Raw genomic sequence first — 22,007 nt, 5'->3', positions numbered from 1 at the left:
GCCTTGGTGGTGTCAGGGCTGAGATTTGGGACCCCTGGGAAGGGGTTTTTGGGGTCCCCAGGTATGATTTGGGGTCCCCAGGAAGGGTTTGGGGGTCTCGGGGAAGGAATTTGGGGTCTCTAGGAGGGATCCCCAGAAAGGTTTGGGGTCCCAGGAAGAATTTGGGGTCCCAGGGAAAGGATTTTGGGGTCCCCAGGAAGGATTTGGGGCTCAGGGAAGGGCTTTGGGGTCCCTACGAAGAGTTTGGGGGTTATGGGATGGGGATCTTTGGGTCTCAGAGAGGATTTGGGATCCCAGGTGAATTTTGGAGCCCCCCAGGTGGTTTCCGGGGTTCTCCAGGCATGATGTGGGGTCCCCCAGGTGAATTTTGGGGCCCTCCAGGTGTGATTTGGGATCTCCAGGTGTGTTTGGGCTCTCACCTGTCTGTCAGGCCCCTCCTTGCCCGCCCCAGCCGGGGGTTCTGGGATGGAGATTTGGGATCTTGGGAGGGATTTGTGGCCCCCCAGGTGGTTTTTGGAGCTCCCCAGGTGTGATTTGGGGTCCCCCAGGTGTGATTTGGGATCGCCAGGTGTGATTTGGGGTCCCCAGGTGTGTTTTGGGGGTCTCACCTGCCTGTCAGGCCCCTCCTTGCCCGCCCCAGCCGGGGGTTCTGGGATGGGGATTTGGGATCTCGGGAAGGACTGGGGGTTCTTGGGGAGAGTTTTGGGGTTCCCAGGTGGTTTTTGGGGGTCCCCTAGGTGTGATTTGGTGTCTCCAGGTGTGCTTTGGGCTCTCACCTGTCTGTCAGGCCCCTCCTTGCCCGCCCCAGCCGGGGGCTCCTGCAGCTTCTCCGTGTACCTGAGCAGGAGCGAATTCCCCAGACGGGACCCCAGGAAGAGATAGCCGGGCTCCAGAGGGACCATCTGGGGACACAGGGGGGCACAGATGTCCCCAAAGTGTCCCCAAGGTGTCCCCAGGGTGTCCCCAAGGTGTGCCCAGGTGTGCCCAGGTGCTTACACAGGTGGTGAGGACGGAGGCGGCCGCTTTGTCGAAGTGGAAGGAGCGCACGGAGCGCATCCCGTCCGTGATCAGCGTCAGCACGTAGCTGGGACAGGGAGGGGACAACTCAGGGAGGGGTGACAGGACACCCCAAAATCCCTTGGGACACCCCTAAATCCCTTGGGACACCCCAAAAATCCATGGAGAGCCCCCCAGAAAACCCTCAGAGACCCCCCCCCTTGTCCCACAGGACAGAGCTCATCCCGTCCCTGATCAGGGTCAGGACACGGCTGGGACACACAGGGGACACTTCAGGGGGGGACAGGACACCCTAAAATCCCTTGGGGACACCCCAAAATTCTTGGAGACACCCTCAAAAAGCCCAGGACCCCCAGGGACCCCCCCCTTGTCCCACAGGACAGAGCTCACCCCACCCCTGATCAGGGTCAGGACACGGCTGGGACAGGGGGGCGGCACCTCAGGGGGGGACAGGACACCCCCAAATCCCTTGGGGACACCCCTAAATCCCTTGGGACACCCCAAAAATCCATGGAGAGTCCCCCAGAAAACCCCCAGGGACCCCCCCCTTGTCCCACAGGACAGAGCTCACCCCACCCCTGATCAGGGTCAGGACAGGGCTGGGACACACAGGGGACACTTCAGGGGGGACAGGACACCCTAAAATCCCTTGGGGACACCCCTAAATCCTTGGGGACACCCCTAAATCCTTGGGGACACCCCTAAATCCATGGAGAGCCCCCCAGAAAACCCCAGGGATCCCCCCTTGTCCCACAGGACAGAGCTCACCCCGTCCCTGATCAGGGTCAGGATAGGGCTGGGACAGGGGGCGGCACCTCAGGGGGGGGACAGGACACCCCAAAATCCCTTGGGGACACCCCCAAATCCCTGGGGACACCCCCCCCAGGCCCCCCCAGACTCACATCTCCCCCCCCTTGAGCGAGATGACCATCTTGTCATAGGAGATGAAGGTGGCCTGGGCACAGTCCAGAGTCATCCTCACACCCTCCTGGATGCCTGGGGACAGCGACAGCGACAGTCAGGGATGGGGACACAGGGACACAGGGATGGGGACACAGGGACAGCGACAGGGACAGTCAGGGACACAGGGACAGGGACACAGGGATGGGGACACAGGGACAGCGACAGCGACAGTCAGGGACACAGGGACACAGGGACAGGGAGAGTAAAAGAGGAAGAGGAAGATGAGGAAAGAGGAGAAGGAAGAAGGAGGAAAGTGAGGGAGAGGATGAAGATGATGAAGACGAGTGGGGTGAAGGTGGGGATGACAGGGACGGTGTGAATGAGGCTGGTGAGGGTGAGGATGAGGAGGATGAGGATGAGGGAGTTGAGGATGATGAGGATGAGGATGAAGAGGAGAAGGAGGATGGGGAGGAAGATGAGGACAGGGCTGATGAGACTACAGAGGAAGAGGCTGATAGGGATGAGGATGAAGATGGGGATGAGGCTGAGGAGGATGAGGCTGAGGACGATGAGGAGGAGGCGAGGCCGAAGGCTGTGCTCACGCAGAGGGAAGACGGTGGTGCCGCAGGTGAGGCTGTTGAGGGCAACCCCGTAGGGGGGCACGCTCTGGTTCAGGTACAGCAGGGAGTTCACAGCGAAGATCACAACACCCCCTGGGACAGGGACAACAGTGTCACCACAGTGTCACCAACAGTGTCACTGTCACCATCACAACACCCCCTGGGACAGGGACAACAGTGTCACCAACAGTGTCACCACAGTGTCACTGTCACCATCACAACACCCCCTGGGACAGGGACAACAGTGTCACCACAGTGTCACCAACAGTGTCACCACAGTGTCACTGTCACCATCACAACACCCCCTGGGACAGGGACAGGGACAACAGTGTCACCACAGTGTCACCAACAGTGTCACTGTCACCATCACAACACCCCCTGGGACAGGGACAACAGTGTCACCAACAGTGTCACCAACAGTGTCAGTGTAACCACACCCCCTGGGACTGGGGGACAGGGACAGGGTCACCAACAGTGTCACCATCAGCACATCCCCCGGGACAGGGAGAGGAATTGTGTCACTGTCACTGTGTCACTGTGTGACTGTGTCACTGTCACTGTGTCACTGTCACTGTCACTGTGTCACTGTCACTGTCAGTGTGTCACTGTGTCACTGTCACTGCGTCACTGTGTCACCGTCACTGTGTCACTGTGTCACTGTGTCACTGTCACTGCGTCACTGTGTCACTGTGTCACTGTCACTGTGTCACTGTCACTGTGTCACTGTGTCACTGTCACTGTGTCACTGTGTCACTGTCACTGCGTCACTGTGTCACCGTCACTGTGTCACTGTGTCACTGTCACTGTGTCACTGTCACTGTGTCACTGTGTCACTGTGTCACTGTCACTGTGTCACTGTCACTGTGTCACTGTGTCACTGTCACTGTGTCACTGTCACTGTCACTGTCACTGTGTCACTGTCACTGTGTCACTGTCACTGTGTCACTGTGTCACTGTGTCACTGTGTCACTGTGTCACTGTCACTTTGTCACTGTCACTGTGTCACTGTCACTGTGTCACCGTCACTGTGTCACTGTGTCACTGTCACTGTGTCACTGTGTCACTGTCACTGTGTCACTGTGTCACTGTGTCACTGTGTCACTGTCACTGTGTCACTGTGTCACTGTCACTGTGTCACTGTCACTGTGTCACTGTCACTGTGTCACTGTCACTGTGTCACTGTGTCACTGTGTCACTGTGTCACTGTGTCACTGTGTCACTGTCACTGTGTCACTGTCACTGTGTCACTGTCACTGTGTCACTGTCACTGTGTCACTGTGTCACTGTCACTGTCACTGTCACTGTGTCACTGTCACTGTGTCACTGTGTCACTGTCACTGTGTCACTGTGTCACTGTCACTGTGTCACTGTCACTGTGTCACCGTCACTCACCGATGGGTTTGGGCACAGGCAGAGCCTGGGTACAGTCGAAGGGCAGCGAGCTCAGTGACCCTGTCACTGTCACTGTGTCACTGTCACTGTGTCACTGTGTCACTGTGTCACTGTCACTGTGTCACTGTCACTGTCACTGTGTCACTGTGTCACTGTCACTGTGTCACTGTGTCACTGTCACTGTGTCACTGTCACTGTGTCACTGTGTCACTGTCACTGTGTCACTGTGTCACTGTCACTGTGTCACTGTCACTGTGTCACTGTCACTGTGTCACTGTGTCGCTGTCACTGTCACTGTGTCACTGTGTCACTGTGTCACTGTCACTGTGTCACTGTCACTGTGTCACCGTCACTCACCGATGGGTTTGGGCACAGGCAGAGCCTGGGTACAGTCGAAGGGCAGCGAGCTCAGTGACCCTGTCACTGTCACTGTGTCACTGTCACTGTGTCACTGTGTCACTGTGTCACTGTCACTGTGTCACTGTCACTGTCACTGTGTCACTGTGTCACTGTCACTGTGTCACTGTGTCACTGTGTCACTGTCACTGTCACTGTCACTGTGTCACTGTCACTGTGTCACTGTGTCACTGTCACTGTGTCACTGTGTCACTGTCACTGTGTCACTGTCACTGTGTCACTGTGTCACTGTGTCACTGTGTCACTGTCACTGTGTCACTGTCACTGTCACTGTCACTGTGTCACTGTCACTGTGTCACTGTGTCACTGTCACTGTGTCACTGTGTCACTGTCACTGTGTCACTGTCAGTGTGTCACTGTGTCACTGTCACTGTGTCACTGTGTCACTGTCACTGTGTCACTGTGTCACTGTGTCACTGTGTCACTGTCACTGTGTCACTGTCACTGTGTCACTGTCACTGTGTCACCGTCACTCACCGATGGGTTTGGGCACAGGCAGAGCCTGGGTACAGTCGAAGGGCAGCGAGCTCAGTGACCCTGTCACTGTCACTGTGTCACTGTCACTGTGTCACTGTGTCACTGTGTCACTGTCACTGTGTCACTGTCACTGTCACTGTGTCACTGTGTCACTGTCACTGTGTCACTGTGTCACTGTCACTGTGTCACTGTCACTGTGTCACTGTGTCACTGTGTCACTGTGTCACTGTGTCACTGTGTCACTGTCACTGTGTCACTGTCACTGTGTCACTGTCACTGTGTCACTGTCACTGTGTCACTGTGTCACTGTCACTGTCACTGTCACTGTGTCACTGTCACTGTGTCACTGTGTCACTGTCACTGTGTCACTGTCAGTGTGTCACTGTGTCACTGTCACTGTGTCACTGTGTCACTGTCACTGTGTCACTGTCACTGTGTCACCGTCACTCACCGATGGGTTTGGGCACAGGCAGAGCCTGGGTACAGTCGAAGGGCAGCGAGCTCAGTGACCCTGTCACTGTCACTGTGTCACTGTCACTGTGTCACTGTGTCACTGTGTCACTGTCACTGTGTCACTGTCACTGTGTCACTGTGTCACTGTGTCACTGTCACTGTGTCACTGTCACTGTCACTGTGTCACTGTGTCACTGTCACTGTGTCACTGTGTCACTGTCACTGTGTCACTGTCACTGTCACTGTCACTGTGTCACTGTCACTGTGTCACTGTGTCACTGTCACTGTGTCACTGTGTCACTGTCACTGTGTCACTGTCACTGTGTCACTGTCACTGTGTCACTGTGTCGCTGTCACTGTCACTGTGTCACTGTCACTGTGTCACTGTGTCGCTGTCACTGTCACTGTGTCACTGTGTCACTGTGTCACTGTCACTGTGTCACTGTCACTGTGTCACCGTCACTCACCGATGGGTTTGGGCACAGGCAGAGCCTGGGTACAGTCGAAGGGCAGCGAGCTCAGTGACCCTGTCACTGTCACTGTGTCACTGTCACTGTGTCACTGTGTCACTGTGTCACTGTCACTGTGTCACTGTCACTGTCACTGTGTCACTGTGTCACTGTCACTGTGTCACTGTGTCACTGTCACTGTGTCACTGTCACTGTCACTGTCACTGTGTCACTGTCACTGTGTCACTGTGTCACTGTCACTGTGTCACTGTGTCACTGTCACTGTGTCACTGTCACTGTGTCACTGTCACTGTGTCACTGTGTCGCTGTCACTGTCACTGTGTCACTGTCACTGTGTCACTGTGTCGCTGTCACTGTCACTGTGTCACTGTGTCACTGTGTCACTGTCACTGTGTCACTGTGTCACTGTGTCACTGTCACTGTGTCACTGTCACTGTGTCACTGTCACTGTGTCACTGTCACTGTGTCACTGTGTCACTGTGTCACTGTCACTGTGTCACTGTGTCACTGTCACCGTCACTCACCGATGGGTTTGGGCACAGGCAGAGCCTGGGTACAGTCGAAGGGCAGCGAGCTCAGTGACCAGATCACCGGGTGTACGCGCTGCAGGATGTTCAGCGAGATGGCCACGATGCTGCACGTGTCCTGTCGCACTGCCACCCTCCTGTGGGGACATCAGTGTCACCTCTGTGTCACCTCTGTGTCACCTGGGGGGTGACAGACACACCCTGACACCCACAGGTGTCCTGTCGCACTGCCACCCTCCTGTGGGGACATCAGTGTCACCTGGGGGGTGACAGACACACCCTGACACCCACAGGTGTCCTGTCACACTGCCACCCTCCTGTGGGGACATCAGCGTCACCTGGGGGTCACCTGGGGGGTGACAGACACACCCTGACACCCACAGGTGTCCTGTCACACTGCCACCCTCCTGTGGGGACATCAGCGTCACCTCTGTGTCACCTGGGGGGTGACAGACACACCCTGACACCCACAGGTGTCCTGTCGCACTGCCACCCTCCTGTGGGGACACCCCAATGTCACCTGGGGGGTGACAGAGTGACCCTGTCCCTGTGTCCCCAAAGGTCCCTGTCACCCCAAACTGGGCAGCGTCCCCCAGCCTGTCCCTGTCCCTGGACCCCCAAAATCCCCCAAATGTCCCCCCAAACCCCCCCAAACCTCCCCCAAATCCCACTGAAACCACCTCAAATCCCCCCAAAACTCCCCCAAATTCCCTCTAGACACCCCAAAACCCCCTGAAACCCCCCCAAATCCCACTGAAACCCCCCCAAATCTCCCCCAAACCCCACCACTGACCCGGGCCAGGTCTGGTTGGGCTCGAAGAGGATGAGCAGGGTGGGCTCGTAGTAGCCATGCAGGAACTGCATGTCGATGATGTTGAGCAGTTTCTCGTCCAGCTCCCTGACGTCGATGATGTAGCTGGGCAGGAAACTCGACTTCTGCCTGCGGGGATGAGGGGGGTGGAGTTCAAGGGGAGGAGATCCCCGATTTTTTGGGGGGTTCAGGGAAGGTTTTGGGGGGGTCTCTCACCCCTCTCCCACCAGCCCCTCGTGCTCGTCGGCCAGGGAGTCGCGCCGGAAGGGCAGCACCACCAGGCGGGTGCCGTAAATCAACATCACCGCGCAGCGCCCGTCGGGATCCACCCGCACCCGCGGCGTGTGCACGTTCTGGACGAAGCCATCCTAAAAAAAAATGGGGATTTGGGGTGGTTGGGGTCTCCAGGGAACCCCAAAATCCATCCCAGAGTGACCCCAGAGGGATGGATCCCACCCGGACCCGGGTGTGTGCACGTTCTGGACGAAGCCATCCTAAAAAAAAAAATGGGGATTTGGGGTGGTTGGGGTCTCCAGGGAACCCCAAAATCGATCCCAGAGTGACCCCAAAGGGATGGATCCCACCCGGACCCGGGGTGTGTGCACGTTCTGGACGAAGCCATCCTAAAAAAAAATGGGGATTTGGGGGAACTCTGGGCTCTGGGGAACCCCAAAATCCATCCCAGAGTGACCCCAGAGGGATGGATCCCACAAGGGTCCCACTCAAACCCCGGGGTGTGTGCAGGTTCTGAACGAAGCCATCCTAAAAAAATGGAAATTTGGGGTGGTTGGGATAACTCTGGGGTCTGGGGAATCCCAAAATCCATCCCAGAGTGATCCCAAAAGGATGGATCCCACAAGGATCCCATCCACACCTGGGTGTGTGCACGTTCTGAACGAAGGCATCCTAAAAAAAAAATGGGGATTTGGGGTGGTTGGGGTCTCCAGGGAACCCCAAACCCCATTTTGGGGTGAAATTCAGGGATTTTGGGATCTGGGGGATCCCCAAACCCCATTTTGGGGTGAAAATCAAGGATTTTGGGGATTCTGCAATAACTCAGGGATCTGGAAGATTCCCAAACCCCATTTTGGGGTGAAATTCAGGGATTTTGGGGGATTCTGGGATAACTCAGGCATTTGGGAGAACCCCAAACTCCATTTTGGGAGAAAATCAGGCATTTGGGGATTCTGGGGGATCCCCAAACCCCATTTTGGGGTGAAATTCAGGGATTTTGGGGGCCAGGGATCTGAGGGAACCCCAAACCCCATTCTGAGGTGAAATTCAGGGATTTTAGGATCTGAGGGAACCCCAAACCCCATTTTGGGGTGAAAATCAGGGATTTTGGGGGTCAGGGATAACTCAGGGATTTAGGATAACCCCAGACTCCATTTTGGGGTGAAATTCAGGGATTTTGGGGGTCAGGCCCCACCCTCAGCTCGGGCTCCTCGAAGTAGTGCAGGGACAGAGTCTTGAGGTCGTGAGTGCCGGGGTCGTACTCCACCACCGAGAGCTGTGGGAACAGCACCCCAAAAATGATCAATGGCACCCCAAAATTATCAATGGCACCCCAAAATGATCAATGGCACCCCAAAATTATCAATGGAACCCCAAAATGATCAATGACACCCCAAAATTATCAATGGAACCCCAAAATGATCAATGACACCCCAAAATTATCAATGGAACCCCAAAATTATCAATGACACCCCAAAATCATGAACAGCACCCCAAAGTGATCAATGGAACCCCAAAATTATCAATGGAAACCCAAAATGATCAATGGAACCCCAAAGTGATCAATGGAAATCCAAAAATTATCAATGGAAACCCAAAATTATCAATGGAAACCCAAAATGGGGTCGTACTCCACCACCGAGAGCTGTGGGAACAGCACCCCAAAAATGATCAATGACACCCCAAAATTATCAATGGCACCCCAAAATGATCAATGACACCCCAAAATTATCAATGGAACCCCAAAATTATCAATGACACCCCAAAATCATGAACAGCACCCCAAAGTGATCAATGGAACCCCAAAATTATCAATGGAACCCCAAAGTGATCAATGGAACCCCAAAATTATCAATGGAACCCCAAAGTGATCAATGGAACCCCAAAATTATCAATGAGACCCCAAAATTATCAATGGAAACCCAAAATGGGGTCGTACTCCACCACCGAGAGCTGTGGGAACAGCACCCCAAAAATGATCAATGACACCCCAAAAATGATCAATGGCACCCCAAAATTATCAATGAGACCCCAAAATTATCAATGGCACCCCAAAATTATCAATGGCACCCCAAAATCCCCCCCGGGCACCCCAAAATCCCCCCATGACACCCCAAAATGATCAATGGAACCCCAAAATCCCCCCTGTCACCCCAAAATGATCAATGGCACCCTAAAATGATCAATGGCACACCCCAAAATCCCCCCCTGGAACCCCAAAATTCCCTCCCTGGCACCCCAAAATCCCCCCTGGCACCCCAAAATGATCAATGGAACCCCAAATTCCCCCCTGGCACCCCAAAATTCCCTCCCTGACACCCCAAAATCCCCCCCTGGCACCCCAAAATTCCCTCCCTGGCACCCCAAAATCCCCCCCGGCACCCCAAAATGATCAATGGAACCCCAAAATGATCAATGGAACCCCAAAATGATCAATGGAACCCCCAAATTCCCCCCCTGGCACCCCAAAATTCCCCCTGGCACCCCAAAATTCCCTCCCTGGCACCCCGAAATCCCCCCCTGGCACCCCAAAATGATCAATGGAACCCCAAAATCCCCCCCTGGCACCCCAAAATCCCCCCCTGGCACCCCAAAATGATCAATGGAACCCCAAAATGATCAATGGCACCCCCAAATTCCCTCCCTGACACCCCAAAATTCCCCCCTGGCACCCCAAAATCCCCCCCTGGCACCCCAAAATGATCAATGGAACCCCAAAATTCCCCCCCTGGCACCCCAAAATTCCCTCCCTGGCACCCCAAAATGACCAATGGAACCCAAAATTCCCCCCCTGGCACCCCAAAATGATCAATGGCACCCCCAAATTCCCTCCCTGACACCCCAAAATTCCCTCCCTGACACCCCAAAATTCCCCCCTGACACCCCAAAATTCCCCCTGGCACCCCAAAATTCCCTCCCTGACACCCCAAAATTCCCCCCCTGGCACCCCAAAATGATCAATGGCACCCCAAATTCCCCCCCGGCACCCCAAAATTCCCTCCCTGGCACCCCAAAATGATCAATGACACCCCAAAATTCCCCCCTGACACCCCAAAATTCCCCCTGGCACCCCAAAATTCCCTCCCTGACACCCCAAAATTCCCCCCTGGCACCCCAAAATGATCAATGGAAACCCAAAATTCCCCCCCTGGCACCCCAAAATGATCAATGGCACCCCAAATTCCCCCCCCGGCACCCCAAAATTCCCTCCCTGGCACCCCAAAATCCCCCCCTGGCACCCCAAAATTCCCTCCCTGGCACCCCAAAATCCCCCCCTGGCACCCCAAAATGATCAATGGCACCCCAAATTCCCCCCCTGGCACCCCAAAATTCCCTCCCTGACACCCCAAAATTCCCTCCCTGGCACCCCAAAATCCCCCCCTGGCACCCCAAAATGACCAATGGAACCCCAAAATTCCCTCCCTGACACCCCAAAATTCCCCCCTGGCACCCCGAAATGATCAATGGCACCCCAAAATGATCAATGGAACCCCCAAATTCCCCCCCGGCACCCCAAAATTCCCTCCCTGACACCCCAAAATTCCCCCCTGGCACCCCAAAATCCCCCCCTGGCACCCCAAAATTCCCTCCCTGGCACCCCAAAATGATCAATGGAACCCCAAAATGATCAATGGAACCCCCAAATCCCCCCCTGGCACCCCAAAATTATCAATGGCACCCCAAAATTCCCTCCCTGGCACCCCAAAATGATCAATGGCACCCTAAAATGATCAATGGAACCCCAAAATCCCTCCCTGACACCCCAAAATTCCCTCCCTAGCACCCCAAAATCCCCCTGGCACCCCAAAATGATCAATGGCACCCCAAAATCCCCCCTGTCACCCCAAAATGATCAATGACACCCAAAAACGATCAATGGAACCCCAAAATGATCAATGGAACCCCAAAATTCCCTCCCTGGCACCCCAAAATCCCCCCTGGCACCCCAAAATGATCAATGGCACCCCCAAATTCCCCCCCTGGCACCCCAGAATCCCCCACCTTGGCGTCCTTGAAGCTGAGCAGCAGCGCGTCCCTCTTGGCCCCGGCCAGCTGGACACTGGCCATGGACATGACATTGCCAAAAAACGAGAAGGAGGCCACCAGCTCCAGCTTCTCCCGCTGCCCTTTGCCCTCTGGGGGAAAAAAAATGGGAATTTGGGGGATTTGGGGGAATTTTTGGGGTTTTTTCGGAGATTTTTTAGGGATTTTTTGGCGTTTTTCGGAGATTTTTTGGGATTTTTTTTGGTGATTTTTTGGAATTTTTTTAAAATTTTTGCAGGGTTTTTTGTTGATTTTTTTGTGGATTTTTTGGGATTTTTGTGGATTTTTTAGGGATTTTTTGGGATTTTTCAGAGATTTTTGAAGGATTTTTGGGGATTTTTTTGGGGATTTTTCGGAATTTTTTAAAAAGTTTTTCAGGGTTTTTTGTTGATTTTTCGCGGATTTTTTTGGGATTTCTTGGGGGATCTTTTGGGAATTTTTGGGGGATATTTTGGGATTTTTCAGAGATTTTTTGGGAATTTTTGTGAGATTTTTCAGAAATTTTTTGGGATTTATTGGGATTTTTCGGAGTTTTTTGGGGAATTTTTTTGGTGATTTTTTGGAAATTTTTTTTTTTAATTTTTTCAGGGTATTTTGTGGATTTTTTGTGGAATTTTTTGTGAATTTTTTGGGGATTTATTGGGATTTTTCAGAGATTTTAGGGGATTTTTTGGGACATGACATGGCCAAAAAACGAGAAGGAGGCCACCAGCTCCAGCTTCTCCCGCTGCCCTTTGCCCTCTGGGGGAAAAAAAAATGGGAATTTGGGGGATTTGGGGGAATTTTTGGGGATTTTTCGGAGATTTTTTAGGGATTTTTTGGCGTTTTTCGGAGATTTTTTGGGATTTTTTTGGTGATTTTTTGGATTTTTTTTTTAAATTCTTTCAGGGTTTTTTGTTGATTTTTTGTGGATTTTTTGGGAATTTTTGTGGATTTTTTTAGGGATTTTTTGGGATTTTTCAGAGATTTTTGAAGGATTTTTGGGGATTTTTTTGGGGATTTTTCGGAATTTTTTAAAAATTTTTTCAGGGTTTTTTGTTGATTTTTCGCGGATTTTTTGGGATTTTTGGGGGATCTTTTGGGATTTTTTGGGGGATATTTTGGGATTTTTCAGAGATTTTTTGGGAATTTTTGTGAGATTTTTCAGAAATTTTTTGGGATTTATTGGGATTTTTCGGAGTTTTTTGGGGAATTTTTTTGGTGATTTTTTGGAATTTTTTAAAAAATTTTTTCAAGGTATTTTGTGGATTTTTTGTGGATTTTTTTGTGAATTTTTTGGGGATTTATTGGGATTTTTCAGAGATTTTAGGGGATTTTTTGGGACATGACATTGCCAAAAAACGAGAAGGAGGCCACCAGCTCCAGCTTCTCCCGCTGCCCTTTGCCCTCTGGGGGAAAAAAAAATGGGAATTTGGGGGATTTGGGGGAATTTTTGGGGATTTTTCGGAGATTTTTTAGGGATTTTTTGGCGTTTTTCGGAGATTTTTGGGGATTTTTTTGGTGATTTTTTGGATTTTTTTTTTTAAAATTCTTTCAGGGTTTTTTGTTGATTTTTTGTGGATTTTTTGGGAATTTTTGTGGATTTTTTTAGGGATTTTTTGGGATTTTTCAGAGATTTTTGAAGGATTTTTGGGGATTTTTTTGGGGATTTTTCGGAATTTTTTAAAAATTTTTTCAGGGTTTTTTGTTGATTTTTCGCGGATTTTTTGGGATTTTTGGGGGATCTTTTGGGATTTTTTGGGGGATATTTTGGGATTTTTCGGAGATTTTTTGGGAATTTTTGTGAGATTTTTCAGAAATTTTTTGGGATTTATTGGGATTTTTCGGAGTTTTTTGGGGAATTTTTTTGGTGATTTTTTGGAAATTTTTTTTTTAATTTTTTCAGGGTATTTTGTGGATTTTTTGTGGAATTTTTTGTGGATTTTTTGCGGATTTTTTTGGGATTTCTTGGGGGATCTTTGGGGATTTTTTGTGGGTTTTTGGGGGATTTTTCAGAGATATTTTGGGATTTTTTTGTGGGATTTTTCGGAAATATTTGGGGGATTTTTTTGGGGATTTTTCGGAGATTTTTTGGGATTTTTTTGGTGATTTTTCGGAATTTTTTTTTTATTTTTTCAGGGTTTTTTGTGGATTTTTTGCAGATCTTTTGGGATATTTTTTTTTATTTCTTGGGGGATCTTTTTGGATTTTTCAGAGATTTTTGGGGATTTTTTCTGGGATTTTTCAGAAATTTTTGGGAGATTTTTTGGGATTTTTTTGGTGATTTTTCGGAAATATTTTAAATTTTTGCAGGGTTTTTTGTTGATTTTTTGTGGATTTTTTGGGAATTTTTTTAGGGATTTTTTGGGATTTTTTGGGATTTTTCAGAGATTTTTGAAGGATTTTTGGGGATTTTTTTGGTGATTTTTGAGAAATTTTTTTTAATTTTTTCAGGGTTTTTTGTTGATTTTTTGCGGATTTTTTTGGGATTTCTTGGGGGATCTTTGGGGATTTTTTGTGGATTTTTTAGGGGATTTTTCAGAGATTTTTTGGGATTTTTTGGTGGGATTTTTCGGAAATATCTGGGGAATTTTTGGGGGATTTTTCGGATTTTTTGGGGGATTTTTTTGTGATTTTTTGCATTTTTTTAATTTTTTCAGGGTTTATTTTGTTGATTTCTTGCGGATTTTTTGGGGATTTCTTGGGGGATCTTTTTGGATTTTTCGGAGATTTTTTGGGAATTTTTGTGAGATTTTTCAGAAATTTTTTGGGATTTATTGGGATTTTTCGGAGTTTTTTGGGGAATTTTTTTGGTGATTTTTTGGAAATTTTTTTTTTAATTTTTTCAGGGTATTTTGTGGATTTTTTGTGGAATTTTTTGTGAATTTTTTGGGGATTTATTGGGATTTTTCAGAGATTTTAGGGGATTTTTTGGGACATGACATTGCCAAAAAACGAGAAGGAGGCCACCAGCTCCAGCTTCTCCCGCTGCCCTTTGCCCTCTGGGGGAAAAAAAAATGGGAATTTGGGGGATTTGGGGGAATTTTTGGGGTTTTTTTGGAGATTTTTTAGGGATTTTTTGGCGTTTTTCGGAGATTTTTGGGGATTTTTTTGGTGATTTTTTGGATTTTTTTTTAATTTTTTCAGGGTTTTTTGTTGATTTTTTTGTGGATTTTTTGGGATTTTTGTGGATTTTTTTAGGGATTTTTTGGGATTTTTCAGAGATTTTTGAAGGATTTTTGTGGATTTTTTTGGTGATTTTTGAGAAATTTTTTTTAATTTTTTCAGGGTTTTTTGTTGATTTTTTGCAGATTTTTTGGGATTTTTGGGGGATCTCTGGGGATTTTTTGTGGATTTTTTAGGGGATTTTTCAGAGATATTTTGGGATTTTTTGGTGGGATTTTTTCAGAAATATTTGGGAGATTTTTTGGGGATTTTTCGGAGATTTTTTGGGAATTTTTTTTGGTGATATTTTGGAATTTTTTTTAAATTTTTTCAGGGTTTTTTGTTGATTTTTTGCAGATCTTTTGGGATTTTTTTTTTATTTCTTGGGGGATCTTTTTGGATTTTTCAGAGATTTTTGGGGATTTTTTCTGGGATTTTTCAGAAATTTTTGGGAGATTTTTTGGGATTTTTTTGGTGATTTTTAGGAAATATTTTAAATTTTTGCAGGGTTTTTTGTTGATTTTTTGTGGATTTTTTGTGAATTTTTGTGAACTTTTTGTGGATTTTTGGGGATTTTTCAGAGATTTTTGAAGGATTTTTGGGGATTTTTTTGGGGATTTTTTGGAATTTTTTTTAAATTTTTTCAGGGTTTTTTGTTGATTTTCTTGGGATTTTTTGGGATTTCTTGGGGGATCTTTGGAGATTTTTTGTTGGTTTTTTGGGGGATTTTTTGGGATTTTTCGGGATTTTTTTGGTGATTTTTTGGAAATTTTTTTAAAATTTTTCAGGGTTTTTTGTTGATTTTTTGCGGATTTTTTGGGATTTTTTGTGGATTTTTTGGGGGATTTTTTGGGGGATTTTCGGAGATTTTTTGGGAATTTTTTGGAAATTCTCTTAAAATTTTTCAGGTTTTTTTAGGGAATTTTTCCGAGATTTTTTGGGGAATTTTGATGATTTTTTTTTTACTTTTGGGAATTTTTTTTTATTTTTTTCAGGGTTTTTTGTTGATTTTTGAAGGATTTTGGGGGATTTTTTGGGGGATTTTTTTGGAATTTTTTTTTAAATTTTTCAGGGCTTTTTGTTGATTTTTTGTGGATTTTTTGGGATTTTTGGGGGGATTCTCTTGGAAATTTTGGGGATTTCTTGGGGGATCTTTTGGGGTTTTTCGGAGATTTTTGGGGGGAATCTTTTGGGATTTTTCGGAGATTTTTTGGGAATTTTCTGGAAATTTTCTTAAAATTTTTCCGTTTTTTTAGGGGATTTTTTGGGTATTTTTTTCGGGACTTTTTGGGGATTTTTTGGGGATTTTTCGGGATTTTTCAGGATTTTTGTTGGGTTTTTTTTATTATTATTACCTTGGACGTTTTTGTGGTTATCTGGGGTTTTTTGGGGGAGTTTTGTGGGGATTTTTGGGGGGGTCTTGCGGGGTTTTTTAGGGAACTTTTTGGGGTCTTTTGAGGATTTTTGGGAATTTTTTGTGGGTTTTGAGGATTTTTTTTAGGAGCTTTTTGAAGTTTTTTTTAATTTTTTTAAATTTTGGGGGGTTGGGGGAATTTTTTTTTTTTTTAATTTTGGGAGTTTTTTCGAGGATTTTTCTGGGATGATATTTAAGATTTTTTTGGGGGGCGGTTGAGGGGATTTTTTGGGGATTTTTCTCAAGGTCTAGTTGGGATTTTTTTGGGGATTTTGGGGATTTTTCAGGGTTTTTGGGATTTTCTGGGGAGGATTTCTTGAAGTTTTTACTGGGCTTTTTGGGGAATTTTTTTTTTTTAGTTTTTTGAGATTTTGGGGGGGGATTTTTGGGGTGATTCTTTGTGATTTTCTTGGGGTTTTCTTAAAACTCTGCCCCCTGAGATTGAGAATCCCCCATGGGTTGGGATTTTCCTGCTCACTCCTGATTCTTTGTTCTGCCCCCACTCAAAATCCCCCCAAAAAAAAATTCCCAACCCCCCCTCAAAAAAAAAAACAAAACCCCAAAACCCCTCAAAAAAATCCCCAAAAAATCCCAAAAAGAGCCTCACTCACCCCCATTCCTGTCACCTTTTCCCGGTGCCTGCAAAAAAAAAAAAAATCGATAAAATTCCCATAAGGAAAAAAATCAATAAAAATCCCCAAATTTCCCCTAAATTTGGGGGGTTTTTTTTTGTGGGGTTTTTTTGGGGGGGTTGTGGGGGTTTTTTTTTTTTTTTTGTGGGGTCACCTCGGGGTCGTGGTTGAGGCGATAAACGAAGAGTTGGGAGGTGCCGGCCACCACCAGGTTCCTCTCGGCCGCCGAAAAAAAATGACAATAAAGGGAAAATTCCAACCCCGTGGGGGGGTGGGTTTGTTTGTACACGGCGTACATGGGGTCCCCCAAAAAATGATCACCCCGAATTTGGGGTCCTGGGGGGGTCTTCTGGGGGGTGGGGGGCTGGGGAGAGAGAGAGAGAGAGAGAGAGCGGTGAGAAAATGGGGGGGAAAAAAGGAAAATTGGAGAAAATTGGGAGGAAAAGGGGGAATATCCCAAATTTCCCCCCAAACCGCTCCCCTCAGTCCATCCCATTTTCCCCTCATGGACTCCCCAAATTTCCCCTCAGACCCCCCAGAGCCCCTCATGGGACCCCCTCAAACATCCCCCCTCAGTTTCCCCCCCCTTTTCCCCCTCATGGACCCCCCAAATTTCCCCTCAGACCCCCCAAAGGATTCCCCCTCAGTCTCCCCCCATTTCTCCCTCATGGACCCCCCAAATTTCCCCTCAGACCCCCCCAGTGCCCCTCACGGGACCCCCTCATATCCCCCCATTCAGTTCCCCCCATTTTCCCCTCATGGACCCCCCAAATTTCCCCTCAGACCCCCTCACAGGACCCCCCCAAATCTCTCCTCTCGCTCCCCCCATTTTCTCCTCATAAACCCCCGAAATTTCCCCTCAGCCCCCCCAGAGTCCCTCACGGGACCCCCTCAAACATCCTTCCCTCAGTCTCCCCCCCCTTTTCCCCTCACGGATCTCCCAAATTTCCCTCGGACCCCTCAAAGCCCCTCAACCTCAATTATCCCCTTATGAACCCTAAATTTCCTCACAAAGAACCCCTCGACCCTCCTAAACTACCCCCCAAACCTCCCCTCTCAGTCCCCCCAAATTTTCCTTCAACCCCCCCAGCCCCCAAACTTTCCCCCCTCAGTCTTCCCCCAGTTGCCCCTCACGGACCCCTCAAAACTCCCCTCAAGATCCCTCAACTCCCCATCTCCCTCCACCGCCTCCTCCACCCCTACAAACCCCTCAAATCTCCTCCTTGACGTCCCCTCATCCTCCAAAACCCCGCTAAACCCCCGAAAAATCCCCCAAAACCCCCCAAAACCCCCCAAATCCGCGCCCGCTCCCCTCACCGCTCCCACGCGCGCCAAGCCCGCTCCCGCCGCCGCCGCCGCCGCTGCCACAGAGATGCCGGAAGTGTGGCCGGAAGTGGCGCCAGAGCGGCGCTCCTGGGGCCGCTCCGGCCGCTCCCGCACCGACCATAGAGACGCTGGGTCCTCCAGCGGAGCCGGGACTCGAACCGGGGACCCCGGAGGATCCCCCCAAAAAACCCACCCCCATTTTGGGGGGATTTGGGGGGGTTTGGAGGGGGACGGGGGGTTCTGGACGCCCCTAAAAGGGGTTGGACCCCATGGGGAGGGTCTGGAGGGGTCGTGGACCCCCTAAATTGGGCTGGACCCCATAGGTCCCTATGGGGCTTCTGCTCCTCCAGTACCTCCCAGTACTCCCCCAGTACCTTCCCAGTGCCTCCCAGTACCCTCCCAGTCAATCCCAGTCCCTCCCAGTTCCTCCCAGTACCCTCCCAGTGCCTTCCAGTGCCTCCCAGTACCCTCCCTGTGCCTCCTAGTGCCTCCCAGTACCCTCCCAGTCAATCCCAGTACCCTCCCAGTGCCCCCTCAGTAGCTTCTCAGTGTCTCCCAGTCCATCCCAGTCCCTCCCAGTCCCTCATAGACACTCTTAGTGCCCCCCAGTGCCCTCCCAGTGCCCCCCAATGCCCCCAGTACCCTCCCAGTCCGTCCCAGTACCCCTCCAACCCCAAATCCAAGACTCCAGCTCCTTCTCCACCTTTATTGCCCCCATTCCCACCCCCGGGGGTGTCTCTGGGGGGTGACCCCAGCTGGCTCCAGGTGTGCCCAGGTGTTCCCAGGTGTGTCCAAGAATTGGTTGCCAGCAACCCCGATGTCGGGGGGAAGTCCTGGAGGTCTCCCAGGTATGTCCAGGTGTGTGCCCAGGTGTGCCCAGTGTGCCTGGGTGTGTCCAGGTGCTGTTCCCGGCATGTCCAGATATTTCCAGGTATTTCCAGGTGTGTCCAGGTGTTCCCAGGTGCGGATTCCCGGCGATCCCGATATCGGGGGGGTCCGAGGGGGACCCAGAATGGTCCCCAGCTATTTCCAGGTATGTACAGGTGTGTCTCCAGCTGTCTCCAGGTGTGTCAACGTGTGCCCAGGTGTGTCCAGGTGTCCCCAGCTGCTGTCCCAGGTGCTGATCCCGATGTCAGGTGATCCCGGGGGGGGGGTCTCAGTGCTCGTCCCCCTCCTCGGCCAGGGCCAGCAGCAGCAGCAGCCCCCAGCCCCCGAGCAGCCCCAGGCTCTGCAGGACCAGCAGCGCCCACGGCCGTGGACTGCGCACCGACAGCATGGCCGGTACCTGTGGGACACCTGAGAGTCACCTGGGGGCACCTGGGCACACCTGAGAGTCACCTGAGATACCTGAAAGTCACCTGGGGGACACCTGAGAGTCACCTGAGATACCTGAGAGTCACCTGGGGACACCTGAGAGTCATCTGAGATAGCTGAGAGTCACCTGGGGGACACCTGGGGACACCTACGGGTACCCACGGGCACCTACAGGACACCTGAGGCTCACCCCACTGTCCCCAATGTCCCCAATGTCCCCCAATGTCCCCAATGTCCCCGATGTCCCTCACCATGTGACACAGCGCCAGGTGCAGCAGGAAGCCCCCACCCACGGCCGCGAGCCAGGTGCGGGCAGCGGGGGCGGTGCCCAGGGCCAGCCCGGCCACCACCCCCCGGCACCACCGGCAGCGCCGCGGCCACCGCCAGGGCCACCACCCGCCGTGTCCCCAGGCCGGACTGCGACAGCACCAGCGCGTCACCTGCGGGGGGACAGGGACACTGAGAGCTCTGAGGGACACTGAGAGCCCTGAGGGGACAGGGACACTGAGGGGACAGTGACACTGAGGGGACAGTGACACTGACAGCTCTGTGGGGGGACAGGGACACTGAGACCCCTCCCAGTGTCCCCAAACCTGGCACTACCCCCCGAGCCCCACAGGGACACCCCCCCCCCCCAGTTTGCCCCTCCCCCACCGTGTGCACCCCCTAGGCCCCACCCCACATAAACCCCGCCCCCTCTCCCCAAACCACGCCCCTTCACCAAACCACGCCCCATTTCCCAAGCCACGCCCCTTTCACCCAAGCCCCGCCCCTTACTGAGCGCTCTCGGCAGCTCGTGCAGGGCCAGCCCCGCCCCATTTCCCCAAGCCCCGCCCCCTTTCCCCAAGCCACGCCCCTTACTGAGCGCTCTCGGCAGCTCGTGCAGGGCCAGCCCCGCCCCATTTCCCCAAGCCCCGCCCCCTTACCCCAACCCCGCCCCTTTCCCCCAAGCCCCGCCCCTTACTGAGCGCTCTCGGCAGCTCGTGCAGGGCCAGCCCCGCCCCATTTCCCCAAGCCCCGCCCCATTTCCTCAAGCCCCGCCCCTTACTGAGCGCTCTCGGCAGCTCGTGCAGGGCCAGCCACGCCCCGTTTGCCCAAGCCCCGCCCCATTTCCTCAAGCCCCGCCCCTTACTGAGCGCTCTCGGCAGCTCGTGCAGGGCCAGCCCCGCCCCATTTCCCCAAGCCCCGCCCCCTCTCCCCAACCCCCGCCCCATTCCCCCAAGCCCCGCCCCTTACTGAGCGCTCTCGGCAGCTCGTGCAGGGCCAGCCCCGCCCCATTCCCCGAAGCCCCGCCCCCTCTCCCCAACCCCCGCCCCTTTTCCCCAAGCCCCGCCCCTTACTGAGCGCTCTCGGCAGCTCGTGCAGGGCCAGCCCCGCCCCCGCGGCCGCCCCGGCGCTGCCGGAAGCGGCGAAGGCGGAGCCGAGCGCGAGCCCGTCCGCCAGGCGGTGAACAGCGCCCCCTGCTGCCAGCAACAGCGCCTGCGCCGGGCCCGAACCTGCGGGACACACACGGGACACACACGGGACAGACAGACACGGGATAGACAAACAGACACGGGATAGACACGGGACAGACATGGGACAGACACGGGACAGACACGGGATAGACACGGGACACACACGGGACACACACGGGACAGACAGACACGGGACAGACAAACAGACACGGGATAGACACGGGACAGACATGGGACAGACAGACACGGGACAGACACGGGATAGACATGGGACAGACACGGGACAGACACGGGACAGCCAGACAGACACGGGACAGACACGGGACAGACACGGGGCAGACACGGGACAGACACGGGACAGACACGGGACAGACACGGGGCAGACACGGGACAGACACGGGGCAGACACGGGACAGACACGGGACAGACAGACACGGGACAGACAAACAGACACGGGACAGACACGGGATAGACACGGGACAGACAGACAGACACGGGACCGACATGGGACAGACACGGGACACACACGGGACAGACAGACACGGGACAGACACGGGACAGACACGGGTCAGACACGGGACAGACAGACAGACACGGGACAGACACGGGACAGACACGGGACAGACACGGGATAGACACGGGACAGACAAACAGACACGGGACAGACACGGGACAGACACGGGACAGACAGACAGACATGGGACAGACAGACAGACACGGGACAGACAGACAGACATGGGACAGACAGGAGAGAGACAGGGAGAGAGACACGGGTCATCACGGGTCACCCATGGGTCACCGAGGGACACCCACAGAACACCTGGAGACCCCCGAGAAGGACTTGGGGTCACCTGGGGACACCCACAGGTACCTATGGACACCTGGGGTCACTAAGGTGCACCTGGTGACACCCACGGGTCACCCACAGGACACCTGGGGACACCCAAAAAAAGACTTGGGGTCACCTGGGGACACCCACAGGACACCTGGGGACCCCCGAAAAGGACTTGGGGTCTCCTGGGAACATCCACAGGGCACCCATAGGACACCTAAAAAGGACTTGGGGTCACCTGGGGACACCCATAGGTCACCCATGGGCACCTGGGGTCACCTGGGGACACCCACAGGACACCTGGGGTCACCTGGGGTCACCCAAAAGTACCTGGGGACACCCAAAAAGGACTTGGGGTCACCTGGGGACACCCACGGGTCACCCACAGGACACCTGGGGACACCCAAAAAGGACTTGGGGGTCACCTGGTGACACCCAGGGGTCCCCTCCGTGTCCCCTCCCCTTGCCCGGGTGGGGTCCGGGAGCGCCCCCAGGTGGCGCCCGGCGCCGCTGGCGCGCGCAC

The 22,007-nt window shown here is 52.0% G+C and overlaps 1 protein-coding gene across 1 annotated transcript in view; it reads right to left on the bottom strand.

Annotated features, from left to right (window-relative positions):
* The window catches only part of LOC148219449 (cleavage and polyadenylation specificity factor subunit 1-like), a 41,022-nt gene extending 24,116 nt beyond the window's left edge, over nt 1–16,906 (bottom strand). The window contains exons 1-11 of the mRNA XM_088157575.1: nt 16,710–16,906; nt 16,535–16,562; nt 11,324–11,457; nt 8,517–8,597; nt 7,304–7,455; nt 7,070–7,216; nt 6,274–6,413; nt 2,523–2,633; nt 1,920–2,013; nt 997–1,084; nt 777–902 (exon numbers count right to left, since the gene is read on the bottom strand). Coding sequence (XP_088013701.1) covers nt 777–902; nt 997–1,084; nt 1,920–2,013; nt 2,523–2,633; nt 6,274–6,413; nt 7,070–7,216; nt 7,304–7,455; nt 8,517–8,597; nt 11,324–11,457; nt 16,535–16,562; nt 16,710–16,853 — 1,245 coding nt within the window. The 5' untranslated portion in view covers nt 16,854–16,906. The remainder of the gene's footprint in view (nt 1–776; nt 903–996; nt 1,085–1,919; nt 2,014–2,522; nt 2,634–6,273; nt 6,414–7,069; nt 7,217–7,303; nt 7,456–8,516; nt 8,598–11,323; nt 11,458–16,534; nt 16,563–16,709) is intronic.
* Between the last annotated feature and the right edge of the window lie 5,101 nt (nt 16,907–22,007).

This window comes from Sturnus vulgaris, unplaced genomic scaffold (assembly GCF_052056855.1).
Source record: "Sturnus vulgaris isolate bStuVul1 unplaced genomic scaffold, bStuVul1.hap1 Scaffold_1136, whole genome shotgun sequence".
NCBI lineage: Eukaryota > Metazoa > Chordata > Aves > Passeriformes > Sturnidae > Sturnus > Sturnus vulgaris.
Note: the sequence above shows the minus strand (reverse complement) of the source record. Positions and strands in the feature narration are given on the sequence as shown.